Source organism: Crotalus tigris, unplaced genomic scaffold, assembly GCF_016545835.1.
Source record: "Crotalus tigris isolate CLP2741 ecotype Arizona unplaced genomic scaffold, ASM1654583v1 scf7180000023590.301634, whole genome shotgun sequence".
Lineage (NCBI taxonomy): Eukaryota > Metazoa > Chordata > Lepidosauria > Squamata > Viperidae > Crotalus > Crotalus tigris.
Genome location: NW_024100063.1, coordinates 25,427 through 44,763, shown reverse-complemented (window position 1 = coordinate 44,763; position 19,337 = coordinate 25,427). Strand labels below are relative to the sequence as shown.

Genomic DNA, 19,337 nt, shown 5'->3' with positions numbered 1-19,337 from the left:
TAGGAGGCATTGGGAAAGCAGGCTTGGGCAGAGCATCTGGAGATCCACTTCATGGTATATCCTCTCTATCCAGTGTATTAATCTATGTCTTATCCTATCATCTTGTAGAATGATACCTCCCATGAGCAAGACCTTCCTGGTCAACAACTTGGCTGCGGGGACGATGTACGACTTGTGTGTCTTAGCAATCTATGACGATGGCATCACCTCCTTGACAGCTACTCGCGTGGTGGGGTGCACCCAGTTCACGACAGAGCAGGACTACGTGCGCTGCCATTTCATGCAGTCCCAGTTCCTGGGTGGGACCATGATCATCATAATCGGAGGGATTATCGTGGCTTCTGTCCTGGTCTTCATCATCATCCTCATGATTCGCTATAAGGTGTGTAACAACGGCGGGCACCACAAGGTGACCAAGGTCAGCAACGTTTACTCCCAGACCAACGGGGCTCAGGCCCAGGGGTGCAGTGGAGCCGTCATGCCCCAGTCTGGGTCCAAGCAGGCCGTGGGGCATGAGGAGAGCCTGCAGTGCTGCAAAGTCAGCAACGACAGTGTGGCACAGTCGTCGGAAGCCTGCTGCAGCCAGGACTCCTCCACTGCTACCTCCTCTTTGCCTCCCATGTGGACTCCTGGCCCTCCCACTTCCCAAAAGCTGAAGCGTAAGTCCATGCCAAAGCCCAGCAGTGATCCTCCACCGCCAAGCGAAGGTGCCGCTACCAGCCTAGAATCCCAGAACACTAATCGCAACAACTCAACTGCTCTGCAGTTGGCTAGCCAAACCCCAGACTATGCCAAAGGGGGCTCCCAGTACAAAAGAGCACAAGCCAAGTCAAGTAAGTTCCTCACTTTGCCAGCTGACCCATCCCGGGCAAAACGCAGGTACTCCCTGAATGGAGAATTAATGGAATACCATTGTTATATTAACTCCTCAAATGCAGGTGGATTTTGGTCTAAGCGGAGCTTGTCTATGAATGGGATGCTAATGCAGACAGACTGTTCCAATGTGGATAGTGGCAAAGCAACTTTCTCAAGTTCTGAGTGGATATTGGAAAGCACTGTGTGATCAGCTGTGATGTGTGATTTTCTTTTTTCTAAACTAAAAAAAGTATGGAGTACCCCATCCTCCAAACATTATTGGAAAACATGTATCCATTCCAGCAGTTTGCATTTTCCACCCTTATTGTTTTTTGGGCAGAGTTGGGCTCAAACCACCAGGCCCTTCCACTTGTTCCCATTTGGGTTTTCTTGGTTTTAGTATAACAACCGAAGGCAAATATCTTGTTCAAAGAGCTCATTTTTTAAAAAAAAAAGTGATCAAGGAAAAAGCACGAAATGACGCTAGTGCCTTCCTTTTTCCTTGGATTGGCATCTTGGTTCTCCAGTGGCAGATCAAGAACAAAAGCGCATGGGCAGAAAAGGCCTTGTATGGAGGCCATTTGTCTTTCCTCTACACCAACCATTTAATGGATCAATCATGATACAAAAAAGAATATTTTTAAAAGCAATCTTGAGTGTCTTTTTCTTCCCTCTCTCCCCCCACCCTCCCCCCGTGGTAATGGTGTTGCCTTCATTTTTAGGCAAATGCTGTAAAATCTCAACAACTCTATGTTGTTATATTGTGTAAAATAAAATATTCCGTAACTACACTCAGTCAGTGTTACAAGAAGTTCCCCCCCCCACATACACCTTGAATTATGGCTCAGGTGTTCTGGTGAGTGATGTGCCTGCCCCGTCTGTCTGGCATATGGAAAGAAGGGGGAATAGCTTGATCTCCTGGGTTCAGGTATGCTGGATTTCACTCCTATTGGTTTCTGTACTTTGCCAGCTGAGGTCCAGTTCCGAATGAAACTCCTGGGTTCAGGAATATCAAAGTTTTACAGCTTGAGAAGTTGGTTGTGCAAATCAAGATGGTTCTCTGCCTGAATGGAGGCTGGGAGAGCTTTTGATCTCTAGCAGCTGTAGAGTGAGCAAAAGCTTCTTTCTATCTTTAGCTTCTAAGTGAAATGGTTGTCCGAATTTCCTTTTGCTCATTTCCTGTTGATAGCTGAAATGTATTGCCAGGATTGAGTCGGTGACATGTAGATTTGATAAAGTTGATCTCATGTTGCTTTGAAAGGCAACGAATCTATGCTGCAGAGCCGATGCTACTCAGCATAACAAAAGGGACAGGAGATTAGTCAGAACAGTTTCCCCATACTACAGTGCTCTCAGGCTTTGTTGAGGCTCCAACCTGAGAGCCAACAGCCACCATGGTTGGAAATTTGGCTCCTGCATTATTTCATCTTGATTTTGGAGGGTCACGAAAACATTCTCAACCCTTTGTTCTTTTGGCTGAAGTGGAAAATATGCATATTAATGCGCGTGGCAAAGTTTACCAAATTATTCAGAGTTCCCATTCAAGTTGTTGAGGTATTACCAGGAAATTTAAAAAGGTGCTTTTTGATTCATTTTTGTTTTGATGCTATGGTATAATCATGGGATTGAAACTTTTACGACCTCTTTTCAGTGCTTAAATTAATAAGGCATGTTTTGATTATACTCAAAAGAGTTGCAAATTTTGCATTTCATCAGACTTAAAATTAATATATTTTTTTTCAATCAGTTGGAAGACAAATTGAAACTGGGAGTGGGAGTGATCTGATTAGCAACCAGGCTTGTTTTCCCCCCAAACCCCAAAAGTGTTTCACAGAAGAATATTAATATTATCTAACTCTCATCCCACATGATCCACTGTTCATACCCCAAATCTTCTCATACATGACATTTTTGTTGTATAACTCAATTTGTAAGTTTGTAGGATACAAGTCATGTGTCACTCGCTGAATTTCTTGGTGCAGTCTTCAAAGACTGCTCTGAAATGGTGCAGCCTCATTTGCTTTTTGGCAGAATTCAAGGAGATCAGTCAAACTAACACAAGGAAGGCACTGGCTTATATTCTGTGGGGTCCATTACTCAAGCAGTAAAAATATAATCTGGCATTATCATATAAGACCATTGATTTAAGAGGTTTATCAGCAATGAGCCATTCTGGGCAGTTCTCTCAAATTAAGTATGAAGGACGTAAGTATGGTTTCCAGAACTTCTTGTAGTAGTAAATGCCATGCTTGAACTGCTGTGGAAAATTGTTATTTAGATTAGACAGTGTAGTAAGGCTTGGCCTTGTTCTCCATTAATAGTCCTCCTGCTTACCTTATATGTTTGACTTAATCAATGGATGTGTGATGAATGTTAATATGTTCTGCAAACTACGGACCATAGTGAATCAATCCACCCATTTTTCCAGGATTGATTTGGAGCTAATAGAATCATTGGTCCAGTAATATTGCCTGAGCATTAATTGTCCTTTCTGTTGTCCATGATTGAGATGAATCTTTGAGAGGACCTTCTTTCTTTGGTCTTCCCTAAATACAATCTCCTGGGATGGTTTGGTTTTCCTTCACACCTCTATGGTCACACCGGGATGGAAAAGGGGGCTGTAAATATGGTATGCCAATCCAAGTCATATTATTTGTGATATATATTTAAATATATATTTTTCAAATGACTCTTGGCTGACTGTTCAAGACTGCATTGATAGTGCATGACAGTAGGTCAGTTGATCGGGGATTACTGAGTCAGTTGTGTTGTTCAAACATAGCTGCTGTGAAGCAGTTGCTTAAAAGAGCAGATTTCACTGGAGTGGATAAGTTGTTATTTTTAAAATCTGTATCAGTGCACCATTATTTAAATATTTGGAGAGGGAGTTTACTGGAAAAATTCTAGAGTCAGAAAAAGACCCTTTCCAGTATTTGATTTTTTGATTAAGTTGCCAAGCAAGTTGTCATCTTTCATTTCTGTCTTCTTTTTTCCATTTTCCTTCTCACACTGAGGGCCAATTTTAGGTGGCAATAGGGCAATTTCTGCCCCAAATATGGCAGCATATTTGACCTTGGCTGATCTTGAAAAGCTAAGCAAAATCAAACTAGTACTTAGAAAGAAGATCACCAGAAAATCCAAGATGAACTAACAAGTTAGGGTAGAAAGCCAAATAACCAACTAGCTGGCTTGGAAGAAGTCAGGGGCAAGAAGCCTGCATGTCGACAAAGTCACCAGGAACAGTCAAATTTGTGAATACACGTAGATTTCCAATTGTGCCTCTTGATTCTTTTCTCCCAAAACATTTGTGTTTCAGCCTTATTTCTGTACTTGAAAATATATTTGGCAGACTTCATTGGGTTGGCAGATGTGCTAATTCAATCTCTACCCTCCCACCAAGGATTTCTGGTCACAGTGCCAATTCACTGCTGAGACATTAGCCAGCTCTGTACATTGTATGACCTATTTGCATTTCAGTTGATGCAGCATTGAACAAGAGAAGTTGAGTTGATTTCTTCTATCGTTGATAGTCTTCTGAAATGAAACCTTGTGGGAGATAGTCAGCTTTTGAGTTGGGTTATCCATAGAGTGACTATATTTATATGTCCTGAATAGATGGAGTAAAAATAATGTTGGGCAGCTGAAAGGAAAAGCTTAGCTAGAGATCAGAGACAATTAGAAAGGCTCCAGACTTGTGGGCATTTTTTGCCCAACTTTTAATTGATCACATGCTGGTTCTTTCTGCATTGGCTACCTTCCTTGGAGCCCTGGTGGTGCAGTGGTTATAATGCAGTATTGCAGGCAAATTCTGCCCACATGGCATATGATCCTGACAAGGCTCAAGGATGGCACTCATTTTCATTTTTTTTCCTTTGCACAAAGTCTTCTGATCTGAAATTTTGCATAGTTGCTACACAACTTGTTTGAATTGCAAATTGTTATCAAATGCTGTTGTGCAAACAACGTGATTGGACCATTGCTTATCCTGTTATACATAATATATTTGGCCAATGGCTTAAAGGTTCCAAGCTGCAAAATGAAGGAACCTCAGATGATCTATGATGAAGGATTACATTGTTTTATGAAGTTCCTTCTATTTGGGAGCAATTTGGGGCCTGAACTACAAGAACGTGTTGTGGGTATATTCATAGAATGGATGTTATGGAGGGTTTGTCCAATTACAAAATTCTTATTTGTTAGAAGACAAGTTATAGAAGGTGGCAGCACTTAGCCAACCTTGACTGGTCTTGAAAAATCTAAGCAGATATTGAACTAGTTATTAGTTTGATGAGGACCACACATGCATAGCCCAGCCCTGTAAATGAGAATGAGTGGAGAAAAACATTCTAGAAAACAAAGACAGTTCTGGCATATTCTTGCCAAGGAAAGACATGACATGAACATGCTATAAAGTCACCAGAAGTGGAATGCAACTTGAGGGAGCTTTATATAAAAAAGTAAACTGCCCTGAAACCTAAGTAAAAGAAGTAAACTCTGAACCTACACATGATATACTTTTGCCCACGGGGCACAATGAAATATTCTAGTTCATTGTTTCTCAACCTTGGCCAGTTAAGATGTCTGGATTCAACTCCCAGAATTCCCCATTCCTCATGCTGCCTGCAGAATTTTGGGAGTTGAAACTGAGACATCTTCCAGATTGGAAAATACTGCTATAGTTCATAAAAAGAATATTCTTGATGCAGGAATTCTAGGAAATAAACATGATACTGTAGGTTGACACTTTACCTCGCAAAATGCCAACATCTTTATTTATTTAAAGTGTTTAAAAGTCATTTTAGAATTCAGATAAGTCCAGAAGCATGACAGAGAAGCATCTTGAAGATTAGTTTTTTTAAAGAGAGAAAAAAGAATGAGAGAATATGAGAATAAGAAAGAAATATTTTTAAAACAATAAGAAAGAATGATAAGGAAAATGCCAACAAGTTTTCCATATTTGTAGCCTTCCCGGGACTCTTTCTGTGGTTATAGTACCAAATTCAGCTGTATGAGTTATTTTCCTCGCTATTGCCATTGATTTCACAATGGAAATAGTAGTGCTTTATAACTGATAAATATTAATATTAATTGCTGACCTTCCCCTGCTGGGAAAGAGAATGTTTGGCCTTTCTCTTTGATTCTGTTTTGGATCCAATTGAATTTTTTTTATACCTCAAAATCTGTGCTGATTTCTGGTAATTGCCTTTATAAGTCCTTGCAGTTTTCTTGGGAAGATTTCTGAAGTGGTTTGCCATTGCCTGCTTCCTAGGACTGAGAATTAGTGACTAGCCCAAGTTCACTTGATTAGCTTTGATCCTAAGGTGGGACTAGGACTAGGACTCACAGTCTCCTGATTTCTGGCCTGGTGCCTTATCCATTACACCAAACTGGTTCAAATGGATTATTGTCTGAATCATAGTGGTAAAAAATAATAATTAGAATGACTGTGGCAAAAGAAAGGAAAGATAATACCGATAGTAATAGGCACCCTGGATGCAATTCTGAAACATCTAAAGCATCAACACCATTGGCATTGACAAAAATCACCATCAGTCAATTGCAAAAGGCAGTTTCAACTGGAACAGCTTACAGCCTAATACCTTTAATACTATTACTGTCTACTTTAGGTCCTTGGGAAGGACTTGATAGGGGGGCAGATATTCCAAATTCAGTCTAAACATCTAGCCGACTGAGCATTAACAACAACAATGATAATACCACCAGATCATAGATAACTGCTTGGGCTGGGGATGATGTGCGCTATACACATCTAGAGGATGCCAGCTCAAAGCACCTAGTGTAGGTAGTGATGTTGTCCCATTTGGATGTCTCTGTAGACATTATCCTGCCACAAAATGGTTGGACTGAAATAGTTGACTGGCACATGTGTGGTGTCATCTGACAGGCATGATTGCAGCTGAAGGTTTCAAACCTAAATACATTCGTTGGGGCCAATTTTCTTATATACATACAGACATACATACATTCATGTTGCAAATTGTATGCTAAGCAATAATATCAGCAAATACCCACAACTGGCCTATTGAACTGAAAAATCACACTTTTGTTGATTTGTAAATTATTATGAAAAGAAGAACAGGTTCCAAAATTTAATGCAGAATCCCAAAAGAAGAGGGAGAAAAATAAAACACTTCTGCAAGGTGATAGAGAATAACATAATCCTAAATTTATTTAGTTGAAAATAATCTCACATTGTGTTGAGATGGCAGTATGATTGCAGCTTGAAGACACTTGATACAGCTGAATATTCCCCACATTACAAGAAGGCTCTTTAATAGGGCTCTTTATTCTCTTTGGCTATTTGCCTTCTCATATAGGGTGGAGGTGGTATGGAGATCAGACTGCAGAAAAGTAGGAACATCCTAGATGTTGAGTCAGTCTTGTCAATCCAGAATCCTGCTTGTACAGTTGACAAACATTTACTAGTGGGAAGATCAAAAGCAGAGCACAAAAAACTAGAGTCTACTCATGTCTCCGGGGCCTTGTTTTTTTTTTTTTTATTGAAAATTTTTTAAATTTTACAAAAACAAATCCCCTTCCCATACCCCCGCCAACCATACCTCACCCCCCCCCTTCCCAACCTCCCAAACCCTCCCCTGGACTTCCCAGAGCTGAGTACAGGCTTAATTAAAAAAAAAAAAAACTTAAAACACTTTTAAAACCTAAACAAATTTAAATACAATCATCATTCTATATAAACTCCCTCCAAAAATACAAATTTAAACATTACTTTCTTTGAATATCTATATCTATAGTGTAAAATCTAATTTCTCCCTCTTTCTTTATCCTAAAACGAAAAAATAAACATATAAACCTTTGTTATACCATTAAAACTAAATACTCTTAAAAAACTTAAAGTAAATACATATTTCCTTCAATCTTCATAATCTTCTCTCCTATCCAAAAAGAAAAAACTTAAAAAACCTATAAGTCCTAAACAAATCTAAGCACATTTAATTAAACAAATTATTTTCTCTTAAAAATATTAATAATAATATTTGAAAACTAGAAACACTTTTAAATCCTAAACAAATCTAAATACAATCATCATTCTATATAAACTCCCTCCAAAAACACAAATTTAAACATTACTTTCTTTCCTAAACAAATCTAGACATTTAATTAAACAAATTATTTTCTCTTAAAAATATTAATAATATTTAAAAACCAAATTTAAGCATACTTAAAACTTGAACAAGTTATACTCCCTTCAAAACACAAATTTAAACATTACTTAAAATTTAAAACATTAGAATCCCCTCACTAAAATGAGCAAATTATAATCCCTTCAAAACACAAATTTAAACAATATTATCATTAAAGGTTCAAAACTTAAAACAACAAAATTCCCTTATACGCCTATCCATAATAAACACATTAAACATTTCAATCTTCACCAATAACAAATTCCATCCGTAAGAAACTGCATCCTTATCAGTCTCAATTATATTAGTATTATTATTAATTATTCACATTCCAGTTTTTTCCATTCTCCATTCTTCCATTCTTCCATTTCCATTCTCCATTCTTGTATCAAACTCGTAAGAAATGCTGCAAGTTCTGCCTTAGGAGACTGCTCCAAAATTCCTGAATGTCCCATCAACTCCGAAGCCAATACAGGTAAGGGTTCCTTGAATTCCTCCTTGTGTTGGTCTTTACAATTGTAAGTTGTACAAGTTATCCTCTGCCCGTTCCTCTCTTGTTGATGCCCCTCAAACTGAGATTTCCCAATTTCCATTTCAGACAGCAATTCCACCCTTGAAGATTGCTCCAAAGACTTTGTAGGTCTAACATCTCCCAGAGATTCAGAGACCACTGAATATGAAACTTCCTTAACCTTCTTCTGTTGCTGCTTTTCTTTGGAATTGTATGCTGCACAAGTTGTCTTCTGCTCCTCAACCTGGACTTGTTGAGGCCTCTCACACAAAGATTCGCCAGTTTTCATAAATATAGGCTCTTCAAACTGTAATTCTACATTCTTTTCTTCCAAAGCTTTAAACTTAATAGATGGCGATGCACATACCCCCAGGACCGAAGTATAAAAATCTTTTGCTTGAGAAACAGTATTAAGTCTATAACATGTCCCCAGGTAGTTCACCACCATTCCAGTCGGAACATCCCATCTGAATAAAATTTTTCTCTTTTTAAGTTCATTTGCTAGAAAAGCAAACTCCTTTCTTCTTCTTAAAATTTTAGATGGGATCTCCTTAAAAATTATAACATCTTGTGAAGCAATTTGAAATCTCTTCTTATAATAGGCTTGCACAATTTCATTGCGTAAAGATCTTTTACCAAAGTAAATTACCACATCTCTTGGCAGATTCTTCTGTGCTGCCACCACAGAGTTAACCCTAAATAATTTTTCAATTTCACTAAGTATTCCCTCTTTTTCTTTATTCAAAATCAATGCAAAGTCCTTTGCAACCATCTCTTTCAGATCTCCTTGCAAAGACTCTCCCAGGCCCCTAATTCTTAAGGCATATTCCATTTGTCCATATTGAAGCATAAGAATCTCATTTTCCATTTCTTTTTCCATACTTTCAATTTTCCCCTCCATTATGTCCACTTTTTCAGCTACCTCTTCCACATGGGAGTTCACCTTTTCAAGAACAGAAGCAACTCCTTCTAAAGCCAAAACAAAATCTTGTCTCAAGATCTTATTATTTTCCTCTAAAATCTTTTTCATTTCTGCCCTAATTTGAATTATAACATCTCCCATCATGTCTTGCAAATCCTTCATAGTTATTAGCTGACCCCCAGAAGAGGGTGAAACTGTTGATTTAGAAGCTGTAGAAATCCCTGGACGCTTTGGAGCCATCTTAAAGAAAAACCTTTAGTCCTTCTTAAAAAATTATAAAAATTCCTTCAAAAATCATAACTCCCTCCAAAGAAGGTCATTATAATAAAAAGAAAAAAGGGAAAAAAAAGAAGAGAAAAGGAATTAAAAAAAAGCTTTACTCCTTAAAAATTGCAAAAATTAAACAGAAAAAGGTCCTTCAAAAAAGGGTCATTACAATAAAAAGAAGGGAGTTCAAAGAAAAGAAAAAAAAGGGAGAAGAAAAAAAAAACAATTAAATAGAAAAAGTCCGTTCCAAAAAAATACTTAGAGATACCAAAAACAACCATTCCAATCATAAGAAAATAAAAAGGGAAAGGGAAAGGAAAGAAAGAGAAACACCAAAAAGCCTGCCGGTCAGCAGTCTAACTTCCAGAAAAAAAACACCGAGAGATTTGCCGATCGCCATTTTACTTTCCCTTTCAACAAAGAAAAAAAAAATAAAAAGAGAGAATAAAAATAGAAACAAGTCTTAAAACTTAAAATCCAAATAAGTCAAAGAAAGCAAAAACTAAATCCTCTACTCAGCTCTGTCCGTTTATAAAAAAAAAAAAAAAAAACTCACCAGTTCTCTTTAAGCACGGAGGTGTTTGCAGCGGCTCGTTTTGTCCCTGAGGACAAAAACAGCTGGGAAGCGGAGACAAGTCTGAACTCCGTGGGAGCACTCCTTTCACCCCCCCCAAAAAAACTTGGGGGGTGCAAAAGAGGCTCTACCACTCCGGGGCCTTGTTTTGAAAGACATACTGCCTCTTGCACTGAAGCCTGTAGAGAGCCATAGAGATGGCCTTGAGGGAAATATTCAAAAGTGGAAACATTACAAAATAAAAAGGGCAGAATTACTCTTTGGGCTCTTGGAAAGGAGGTAATAGTAAGAGGAGCTTCCAGCTGTCTCCTTTCTGACTCTTTGAGGTATAAGAGTCAAGGAAAGAAAACCCAGTTGGACTTACAAGATTCTGCTAATATAGGCTATATTGAAGGTCTCCAGACTTGTGGACTTCAACACCCAGAATTCCTCAACCAGTCACGCTTGGAGACTCCTGTTCTATATGAACAAAGTTAATTCTAGTCTTTTTGTGGAGTCTGTTTCCTAAGCTGGATAATCTCGAAGGTCTACAGTCAAACACCCACATGCAGAAAGTATATGAATCCAGAAGGAAGAGGATTCTGAGCTTGACAACTTTTACTCCCCAAAGGTAAATAGAAAACAAGAAAAGTCACTTGCTGTCTATTACCATATTCTCAGAGAATATGAAGATGTGAAGCTTTACTTACAGAGGTTGCACCAATCCATTCAGCATTCTCTGGAATCAGCAGGGTAATTTCTTTAGGGAATTTGGTCTCAAAATTATGACCATCTGGAAGATACAAAGTTTTGTGACTTCTGTTGCAGCTCATGTTCCCATGTTTCACTTTCTATCTGAACATTTGAAAGGCGTTGGGGCTATGAGGCCCAGAGCTATTTGTTATTTATTCATTTTATTTGTATCCGGTCTTTATTATTTTAAAAAATAATTCAAGGTGGCAAACATATCGAAAACACCTTCCCCCACCTATTTTCCCCACAACAACAACTCTGTAAGATGAGTTGGGCTGAAGGAGAATGACTGGCCCAAAGTCACCCAGCTGGCTTTCATGGCTAAGGCAGGATGAGAACTCATGCTCTCCTGCTTTCTAGCCTGGTTCCTTAACCAGGTCCCTCAGCTAAACCAACATTCATTGAGAACAAGATGTCAGAGTGTCAATTGCTGGAGTCCATGTACATCATCATGACATAAGGCAAAGAAAGGAAATCTGGAACCCTAAAATAGTAATGGGACTGACTGATGGTCTCTGTACTGATTATAGGAGGCAGTCAGTATAATATGGTATTTGCGGTATTTATTTTTTAATTCACATTAATTATCTTTGCAGTATTTTGGACTTTCATTTTTTCCTATAGGAAGACCCACATAATGTGTATTAATGCAATATGGAGTTTTGTAGTACATCTATAGTTATAACATAGCATGCCTGGCTATTCAGACTGAGTTACGGTTTGCAGACTAGCTTAAAATGGATGGAAGGCAACCTGGAGAAGTATGCAGAATTAGAGATTATGTCTTTTAGACGATATCCAATTGTCATCAGAAGAAGCAGAAGATGGCCTAGTAGGTAGACAGATCATCCCTGCCCCCAGCTGAATCTCCATCTTGCCTAGATTGATTGCTAGTTTAATGAGTCTCTTACTTAGATTAAATGGAAAGAGGATAAGGAATGGGATGTCCTTTGTGTATTGATGGAAAAGTGTAGAATAGGGCAGTCAAAATGATCAGAACAAACTCAAGTTAACTGCCTTCTATGGAATTTAAAAATGGAATAAAATGGAACCATGATATGTCTAATTATGGAAAGTGCAATTATCTGCCAATGCTTTCTTGAATCAACAATTTGTGGACAAATCGGGAAGCTGTGACTTTCCAGATAGCATTGATCTTCAGTCTGCAATATCCCTTCCAATTGGTTTTATTGATTTGAGCTCTTGGGAATTATAGTTCAACATCTGAAGGAGCACATGTGTCCCATTGAAGCATAAGAGCATAGCCATTGAAATATACTTCTGAGCCTCAACCTAGAAAATAATTCAAGATTCTCCATTTGATGCTATGATTAGTATAAAAAGCTACTAATTCCACGAAAAGAGAGCACGTGCTTCCCATCCTCTCTTGATAAAGGCTATCCTATGGAGTCGGTATGGCATTTTTCTACTTCAAATCCAGAGGTAAAACAGTTTTCATGTAAGAACACCTTACATTGTGTTGGAATAATTTCTTAAGCAATTAGTCAAGAATTCCAGTTGCTTCAGGTGTAGACTAATCATCTCCCTCTCAAAGGATACCTTATAACTTTTTGAGTCTGGTCACTCCATCTCTGCTGTATCATAAGCCAAGAAGACTTAAGTGTTAGTTTCTCAGATGATCAGAATTAACTCTGTCTTCCTGCCCAATTAGACTAAGTCTGTTAAACTTGCCACGCCTCTCCTGGGCCAGGGGACCTCCCAGTCATGATGAAGGCGAAGCTGCTGATGACAGTCTGACATGTTGGCTCCCATACCCCTGACACAGGACCTGTCGGACACTAAGGGGTGGGTGTGGATTCTCCATCATCATGCTGAGAAAAGGCGTTCAGGTAAGACAACACCCTTTCTCCAGCATGATAGATGGAGAATCCACGAATGGGATATACCAAAGCCGCCCTGTCCCTATGGGAGGGAATCAGTCTGAGCCTGTGTCCCACTTTGTGGCACTACTTGCTGTAACACTCTCCGGCCGAATGCGGTGTCCGCGGAGGCAAACCTATCCAGCTTATAATGCCTCATGAAAGGTGAAGGCGAGGACCATGTCACCGCCTTACAGATGTCCTTGATGGACGCCTGTGTCGCCCATGCCGCAGAGGTTGCGGCGCTGCGAGTAGAGTGAGCGGTAATATGACTTGGAACTGACAGGGAATGTGATTGATATGCCCCTGCAATGCAAGCCCTGATCCGCCTGCCTATAGTGGAGGCAGAAACCTTCTGCCCCATAGAAGAAGGTTGAAGCCTCCACTATATCAATTACATTAAATGCGGAATCTAAGGCCTATGATTTTGAAAATAGTCTACAAACTCGCCTTAGCATGATGGCTAGATTCCTGCTGTTAATTGTCTTAGAGAACTGACTACAGTGAACCTCTAAACATCCAGAAGAAATAGTATTGGTAGAACACACTCTTTCCCACTGTTAAAAGTCTTGTGATACTCTAAATAAGAACATCAAATATGTGTTGGACTAGGCTGTATTTTTAACTGTATTATCATTTTTGGCTGTTTTTTCATTAGCTTTTGCTCAAAAATATACCAAGGAATTGCATAACTCTGTATACAGACATAAGGGTACTTGGATGCAGTTTTGGAAAATGTGCCTGTTATTTAACACAGCAGTCTGGACTTCAAATCATAAAAGCTAAAAATTTCCCCAGAGTATGTGTGAAATCTTTGAAATTCATTAAACTTTCTCAACCTTTATAGAAGAAGAAAGAGAAGCAACTCAAAATCTAAATGAGAAAGTGATCTGACTATAAGAAAACATATATATCTGTCACATGTAATAGCCACCCATCTCACAATAAAGTATCTGTAAGTGGCTTAAAATAAAAACAATATAAACTCCAATGTTAAAAAAAACAACTAAAAGATCTCAACAATACTATTAATTACAAGATAGTGGAGAGAATTGCTACTAAAAACAATGCAGCCATCTCATCATTTCTCTTTTCCTTGAGATCCCTGGGCTTCCTGACACAGCCATGACTTCTAGAAGAGGTCAAGGATGGGGCCAATCTCATCTCAGGGATGGCAGAAATGATGTTCCACATGGCAGGTGCCACAGCAGAAAAGACCTGTTTCCTGAGTGCCACCACATGAAACTTGTGGATGGGATCTGCAGTATTCCTCTTCTGTCAGACCTGATGGGAAAGGCAGATGTAATTTGGTGGAGGTGGTCCCTCAAATAACCTGTCCCCATACCATGAAGGGTTTTAAAAGTCAAAACCAGTCCCTTGAGTTGGACTCAAGCAAACTGACAACCAATGCAGCTCACAGAGCAGAGGTGCAATGTGCTGTTGTAGGGGCATAATAACTATCTGTGATGCTGCATTTTGTACCATCTGAAACTTCCAGATACTCTTCGATGGTAGCCCCATGTTGAGTACAAAAGCCCTCCAAGCCACAAGTTCTACCTGCTCTTTGAGCAGGAATCATAATATCCTGAATGTTCTCTGTTAATTTGTGATGGTTCAAGGGCATCCTGGACTAAATGGGTTTAGCACAGTGGTGGGATTCAGCCAGTTCGTACCACTTCGGCAGAACCAGTAGCTAATTTTTTGTTGCCCAGGCCCAGAATGGATTTCAGGAAGTGGCATCCACACAGAGAACCGGTTGTTCACATATTTGAATCCCACCACTGATTTAGCATAGGTACTGAGGTCCTCCAAAGGAGTCATCCTGGGGAACTAGTCATGTAAAAAGGTTGTTTGCTTCAGCTCCAGCAGAGAAACTTAATTGGAAATAGAGCAGCAGAATCTCTAATTTTTCCTGTTTGCCAAACACAAGATGCATATTTTTTCCTTCTGTTCAATCATGTCTAATTCTTGGAGACTTCCTGACTAGTCCCTGAAGTTTCTCTGGCAAAGGTTTTGGCATTTCCTCTTTCCTAGGGCTGAGAGAAAATGACTGGCCCAAAGTCACCCAACTGGCTTTGTGCCTAAGGTAGGACTAGAACTCATGGTCTCCCTGTTTCTAGCCTGATGCCTTAACCACTACACCAAACTGGCTCTTAAGATATCCATGCATTCCCCTAAATTAATACTCAAAAGAGCAGGTATCCATGAGGAAAAATGAAATTTCTTTACATTAACACAACCTCTCTTTTGCCCTGTACATCAGTGTTTCCCAACATGATTGAGTTCAGCAAGCATGAATTCAGATTAATTGCTCATTGGAATGTGTTTTGCCCAGCTGACTATTATTCTTGTGTTACATGTTTTGTGTTTAAAAGTGAACCTGGAATGTTATAGAATTGCTTTCTGCATTTACTTCTAATCCTCACATTCTTCTAATCCTCACATTCATCACAGCCTTCTCTTTACCCTTGTTGTTTCACAGCAAGGCATCCGAATCTATTAGTCAAGGTGTGAACTAACTGCAGAGTTGGATTCAAGTAATGATTCGGTGCTTCAGGAAATAGTGTGTTTCACTTTGTGACAAAACAGAAGCTGCCACTTCAATCTGAGGTCTAATCTGCAGTGAAATTCCTGTCTCGTTGGCTCAAATGAGGAAAGCAAAAATGTTTTTCAATAGATGTGAGGAAATTTCAGGGCTGTTATTCAATTATGGGGGGAAAAATACTATTGCTGTTTTGCCTGTACTGTTTTCAGATACAATTAGTTGACATTTGCCTCCATAGTACTGACCAAATTTCAAGCAATTAGGATGACTATAGGTTGGTAGAATTTTGTGAGGGTAATTATTACAATTTTGTGGGGAAGATTCGGTTGTATGTTCTGCCTTTGGGAAATGAGGCAAGGCAAAATTGAGGTACTTATCAGATGCTATAAGGAGAGCAGCATATTAGCAGGTGCCATGGGTAGTAGCGCCATGTCCCCATGCTATAATTCCTGCTTGATATTGTTAGATGAATTGTTCTCTATAATTAGAAAGTGGACTGGTCAGTCCTTTTTCTCTTTTCACTCTCTTTAGCTTGATAGTCTGTGGTGCAATGGGGATAAACAGTTGTGTTGTCAAGGTAACATTGGACCATTCTCAAGCGTTGCTCACTTTCAGTTGCCTCACACTAATTTTCAGTTGGTTTGATCCTGTTTAGACTTCTTACTTGGTGTTCAGCCAAATCTAGCATACACACATTTTTCAGTTGCTATAGATAAGTTTTTCTTCCACTGCCACAATTGGTTTAATTCATTTTCAAAGTCATCTATGTTGTCCCTACTTCTTATGGTAGCAGGTATAATTCAGCAATGAATAGTATATAAAGAAGTCTTAAATCTCTTTGGTTTATGTCTCATTCACAAGAGGAGAAGGGCATATGCTGATTTTAAAAAAAGGCAATCTGTCTCCCTTCCTTGTTCCATATACTCCAAAAGATACCGTTCTGATCTGTTTTGGTTGAATGACAGCCACTCTAGGAAGACCAAAGTCTCATAGATTTGCAAGTTTGATGGCTGAGCTGCATCAGACATTTTATCTCCTTATAGTTCTCTCTGTTTCTGTTTCTACCACACAGAAGCTGGCAGTAGCCTGAAGAGTGCTTGCCTGCCTCCTCAGCCTCCTGAAAACGTGGCCACTAATGTTTGCACGCGACAAAAATCCATTCGATTTCAACTCACCGAAGATTGATAGGGCCAAATTTTGATCCACCAGCAGGAACTTCACACCTGGTGCCTCAGGCCTGCTTCAAGAATCCAGAGACCAGAGATGCTGGAGTCTTCCCCATTTTTCTTTGTGGAATTCCTTTCCCCCTTTTCCTCTTTTCTTTTCTCCACCCAAATCCTCCCAGCAAGTGTCTTTTTCTGGCCTTCAGGACTTTTGGGGGGCAGGGAGGGAGTCTGTTAAAGCAAATAACAGAGAGAGGGAGCTGAGCTGAACCCTGACCTCTGTTTTCCATATTTGTGGTTTCTGGTGGTGGTGGTGGTGGTGGTGGTTGAATTCACAAACTGTAAAATGCTCCATTATGTCACACCACCCCTCAAAATAAATGTTTTAATATGAACATTTGCATAGTGATTTGTTCATAAAAAGAACAGTATTCCAGAAAAAACTAATATTGCCAGGGACTCCACTTCTTTCCTGCACAAGTTATGTCACTTGGATATAGCTTGAGGCTTTGAAGGATCCACTTTCTCCATGAGGCTGGTAGGATGCCGAGGCCAAAACTGAGCAAAAATTACCTGTCTTTTAAGCTTATCCATTTTCCAACAACTTGTGTTTAACACGTGTTCTACCATGACTATTTTATTCTTTGAAGATTTGATATGTGACCCTCATTAAAATGAATACTTTGATCTCTAGGGCTTGAAAGTCCCTTTCTAGTAGAGCTATGAAATTTAAAACCATAGTGTACAAAAATACAGATGAAGACTGCTTTCTCTATTTTACAATAGTCACTCACATACATCTGGAAATCCATGATCAAGGCAAGTATGCAACTTGCTTAGCAGGATCATACTAAAATTCATGTTTCTTTGCACAGGAATGAAGCCAACCCCAAATCAAAATCTGAAATGATGATGGTGGTAAGATACTGCATTCTGCCAAAAGTTTGGGTTATACAGAGATTATAGTCTTGGTTTAGCATGCAGCAAGTTTTGTTTAGTGGAACTACTGGTTTGATGATCACTCATCTCTGCCATGAATGGTGATTAAGGATTGAAACATACATTTCAGTACTAGAAGTAGTTTTTTCTTAGGGGATCCTTCCTTTGAAGATCTTAAGGATTATTCAGGCTAGTAGATACTCCTTTTATCCTGATTTATAACCTCCTCTTGACTATGAATGCAGTGGGCAAATCACTGAATGTCTTCAAGATAAAAATAATCACAAACCCTCTGTACAACATCAAGTTGGGTAAAATAACTCCAGTTTGAAGTTTTCTTGCAGGAAGAAAGCAGCATTTTGCCTGTCAGTTGCCTTTTCATGCCCTTTAACTTACTTAATAAATCCAGGATAAATAGCAATTTGAGATTAAAACTCTTAGGGGCTATATAAAAAGTAACAAGAGGCCATTGCCTAGTGTAAACAAACTAAACCACTTTCTTCTCTTAGCCTTTAAATGCCTAATATAGGATGGACTTTGAGGCTGTGCAAATGGACAATTTGCCTTGGGATACTGCAACTACAGGATTTTTTCTTAATATTGGGAACTAGTCTCTGTAAGAAATAAAAAGGCTCCCACTGAGCTGGAATGGAAGTATTTAGAGAATGAGTGTCAGGTTTATTGTAATCAACAAATGAAGGGATTATTTGTATGAGCTGGCCTATAGCTTCCCCAAAATTACAAAGTTCATCTTGTGGTTGGAGAGAAACAGTAGTAAAGTCCACTTTACATCTACCCAAAGAAAGATCACCAGGACCCCAGAGTCTCTTATGATATTCCAACCAACTTCTTTTTTTCCACAAGCTTGCCTTTTTTTTGTTGTTGTTGTTAAATCCAATGTTCAGGAATGAACAGGAAGTTAAACCCAATTATTATTATTTTTTCTTAACAGCCAGGGGAAAAGGTGTAGGGCGAAGAGCAATCACTTTCATGTTTTAGATCTGGAACTGTTCATATATAATCTGTCAGAAACTTGTTATGTGAAGGTGGAAAGAAAGTGAAGTGCACAACAAAGGAGTCTCTCATTTTTGAAAAGGAAAAGGTGACATTAGAATCCCTATTGTGGCACTCATCAGCATTAACTTGCTCCCGAAGATATCTACCAGATTTTCTGCCCTGCCCTACCATTTTTATCTTTTTCAAAAGCAAATATATTTTAGTGTTTAATTAATTAAAAATATAAATCTGTATTTTTAGAAGATCCTTGGATTCCACATGGGTCTCCATAAGCATTACTGGTGTGAGAGAAAAAAGTTTGTGGAAAGGATCCTGGAAAGTTAGAGAGCAAGGAAAGGAATAGAATTACTAGTCAACCATGAATATATAGTTTTGTGACTGGCCATGTCTATTGCAGCACCCATTTTGGGATTGAGGCAGCCATGTTTTCTGGGAAATAATTTGTATAGAAAGAAGAATATGTATTCCTCCACTGTGCAATTCGTTTGTGGAAGTGGCTATCACAAAATGCAATCAATGTCATAGACTGAGAAGGCTTTTTTTTCTTTTCAGTCTTTGACTGAACAGCAACTAGTCAAGGAAGATAGCTTTTTCCCTCCTTGGACTGTCCCAGCAACAGCTACAACAAATCTTTGCAGAATTAAACAGACATATGGGTAATTTTCACCTTAAGACCACAATGGGTCTGCCCATTACAGTTATAAGTTGCAGTGGTTGTAAAGTGAGTCACAGATGTATTCAACCCGATTTTATGACTTTTGTGGGA

General features: G+C 39.0%; 1 protein-coding gene across 6 annotated transcripts in view; it reads left to right on the top strand.

The window, feature by feature from the left end:
* The window catches only part of LRFN5 (leucine rich repeat and fibronectin type III domain containing 5), a 141,578-nt gene extending 124,414 nt beyond the window's left edge, over positions 1 to 17,164 (top strand). For 3 of the 6 annotated variants that reach the window (XM_039319436.1, XM_039319437.1, XM_039319438.1), the window contains one exon: positions 109 to 7,406. In XM_039319436.1, coding sequence (XP_039175370.1) covers positions 109 to 1,063 — 955 coding nt within the window. In that variant the 3' untranslated portion in view covers positions 1,064 to 7,406. Of the gene's footprint in view, positions 1 to 108; positions 7,407 to 16,524 lie in introns of those variants that run through there. The other 3 variants (XM_039319440.1, XM_039319441.1, XM_039319439.1) reach the window with 3 other exon arrangements.
* Positions 17,165 to 19,337: the final 2,173 nt, after the last annotated feature.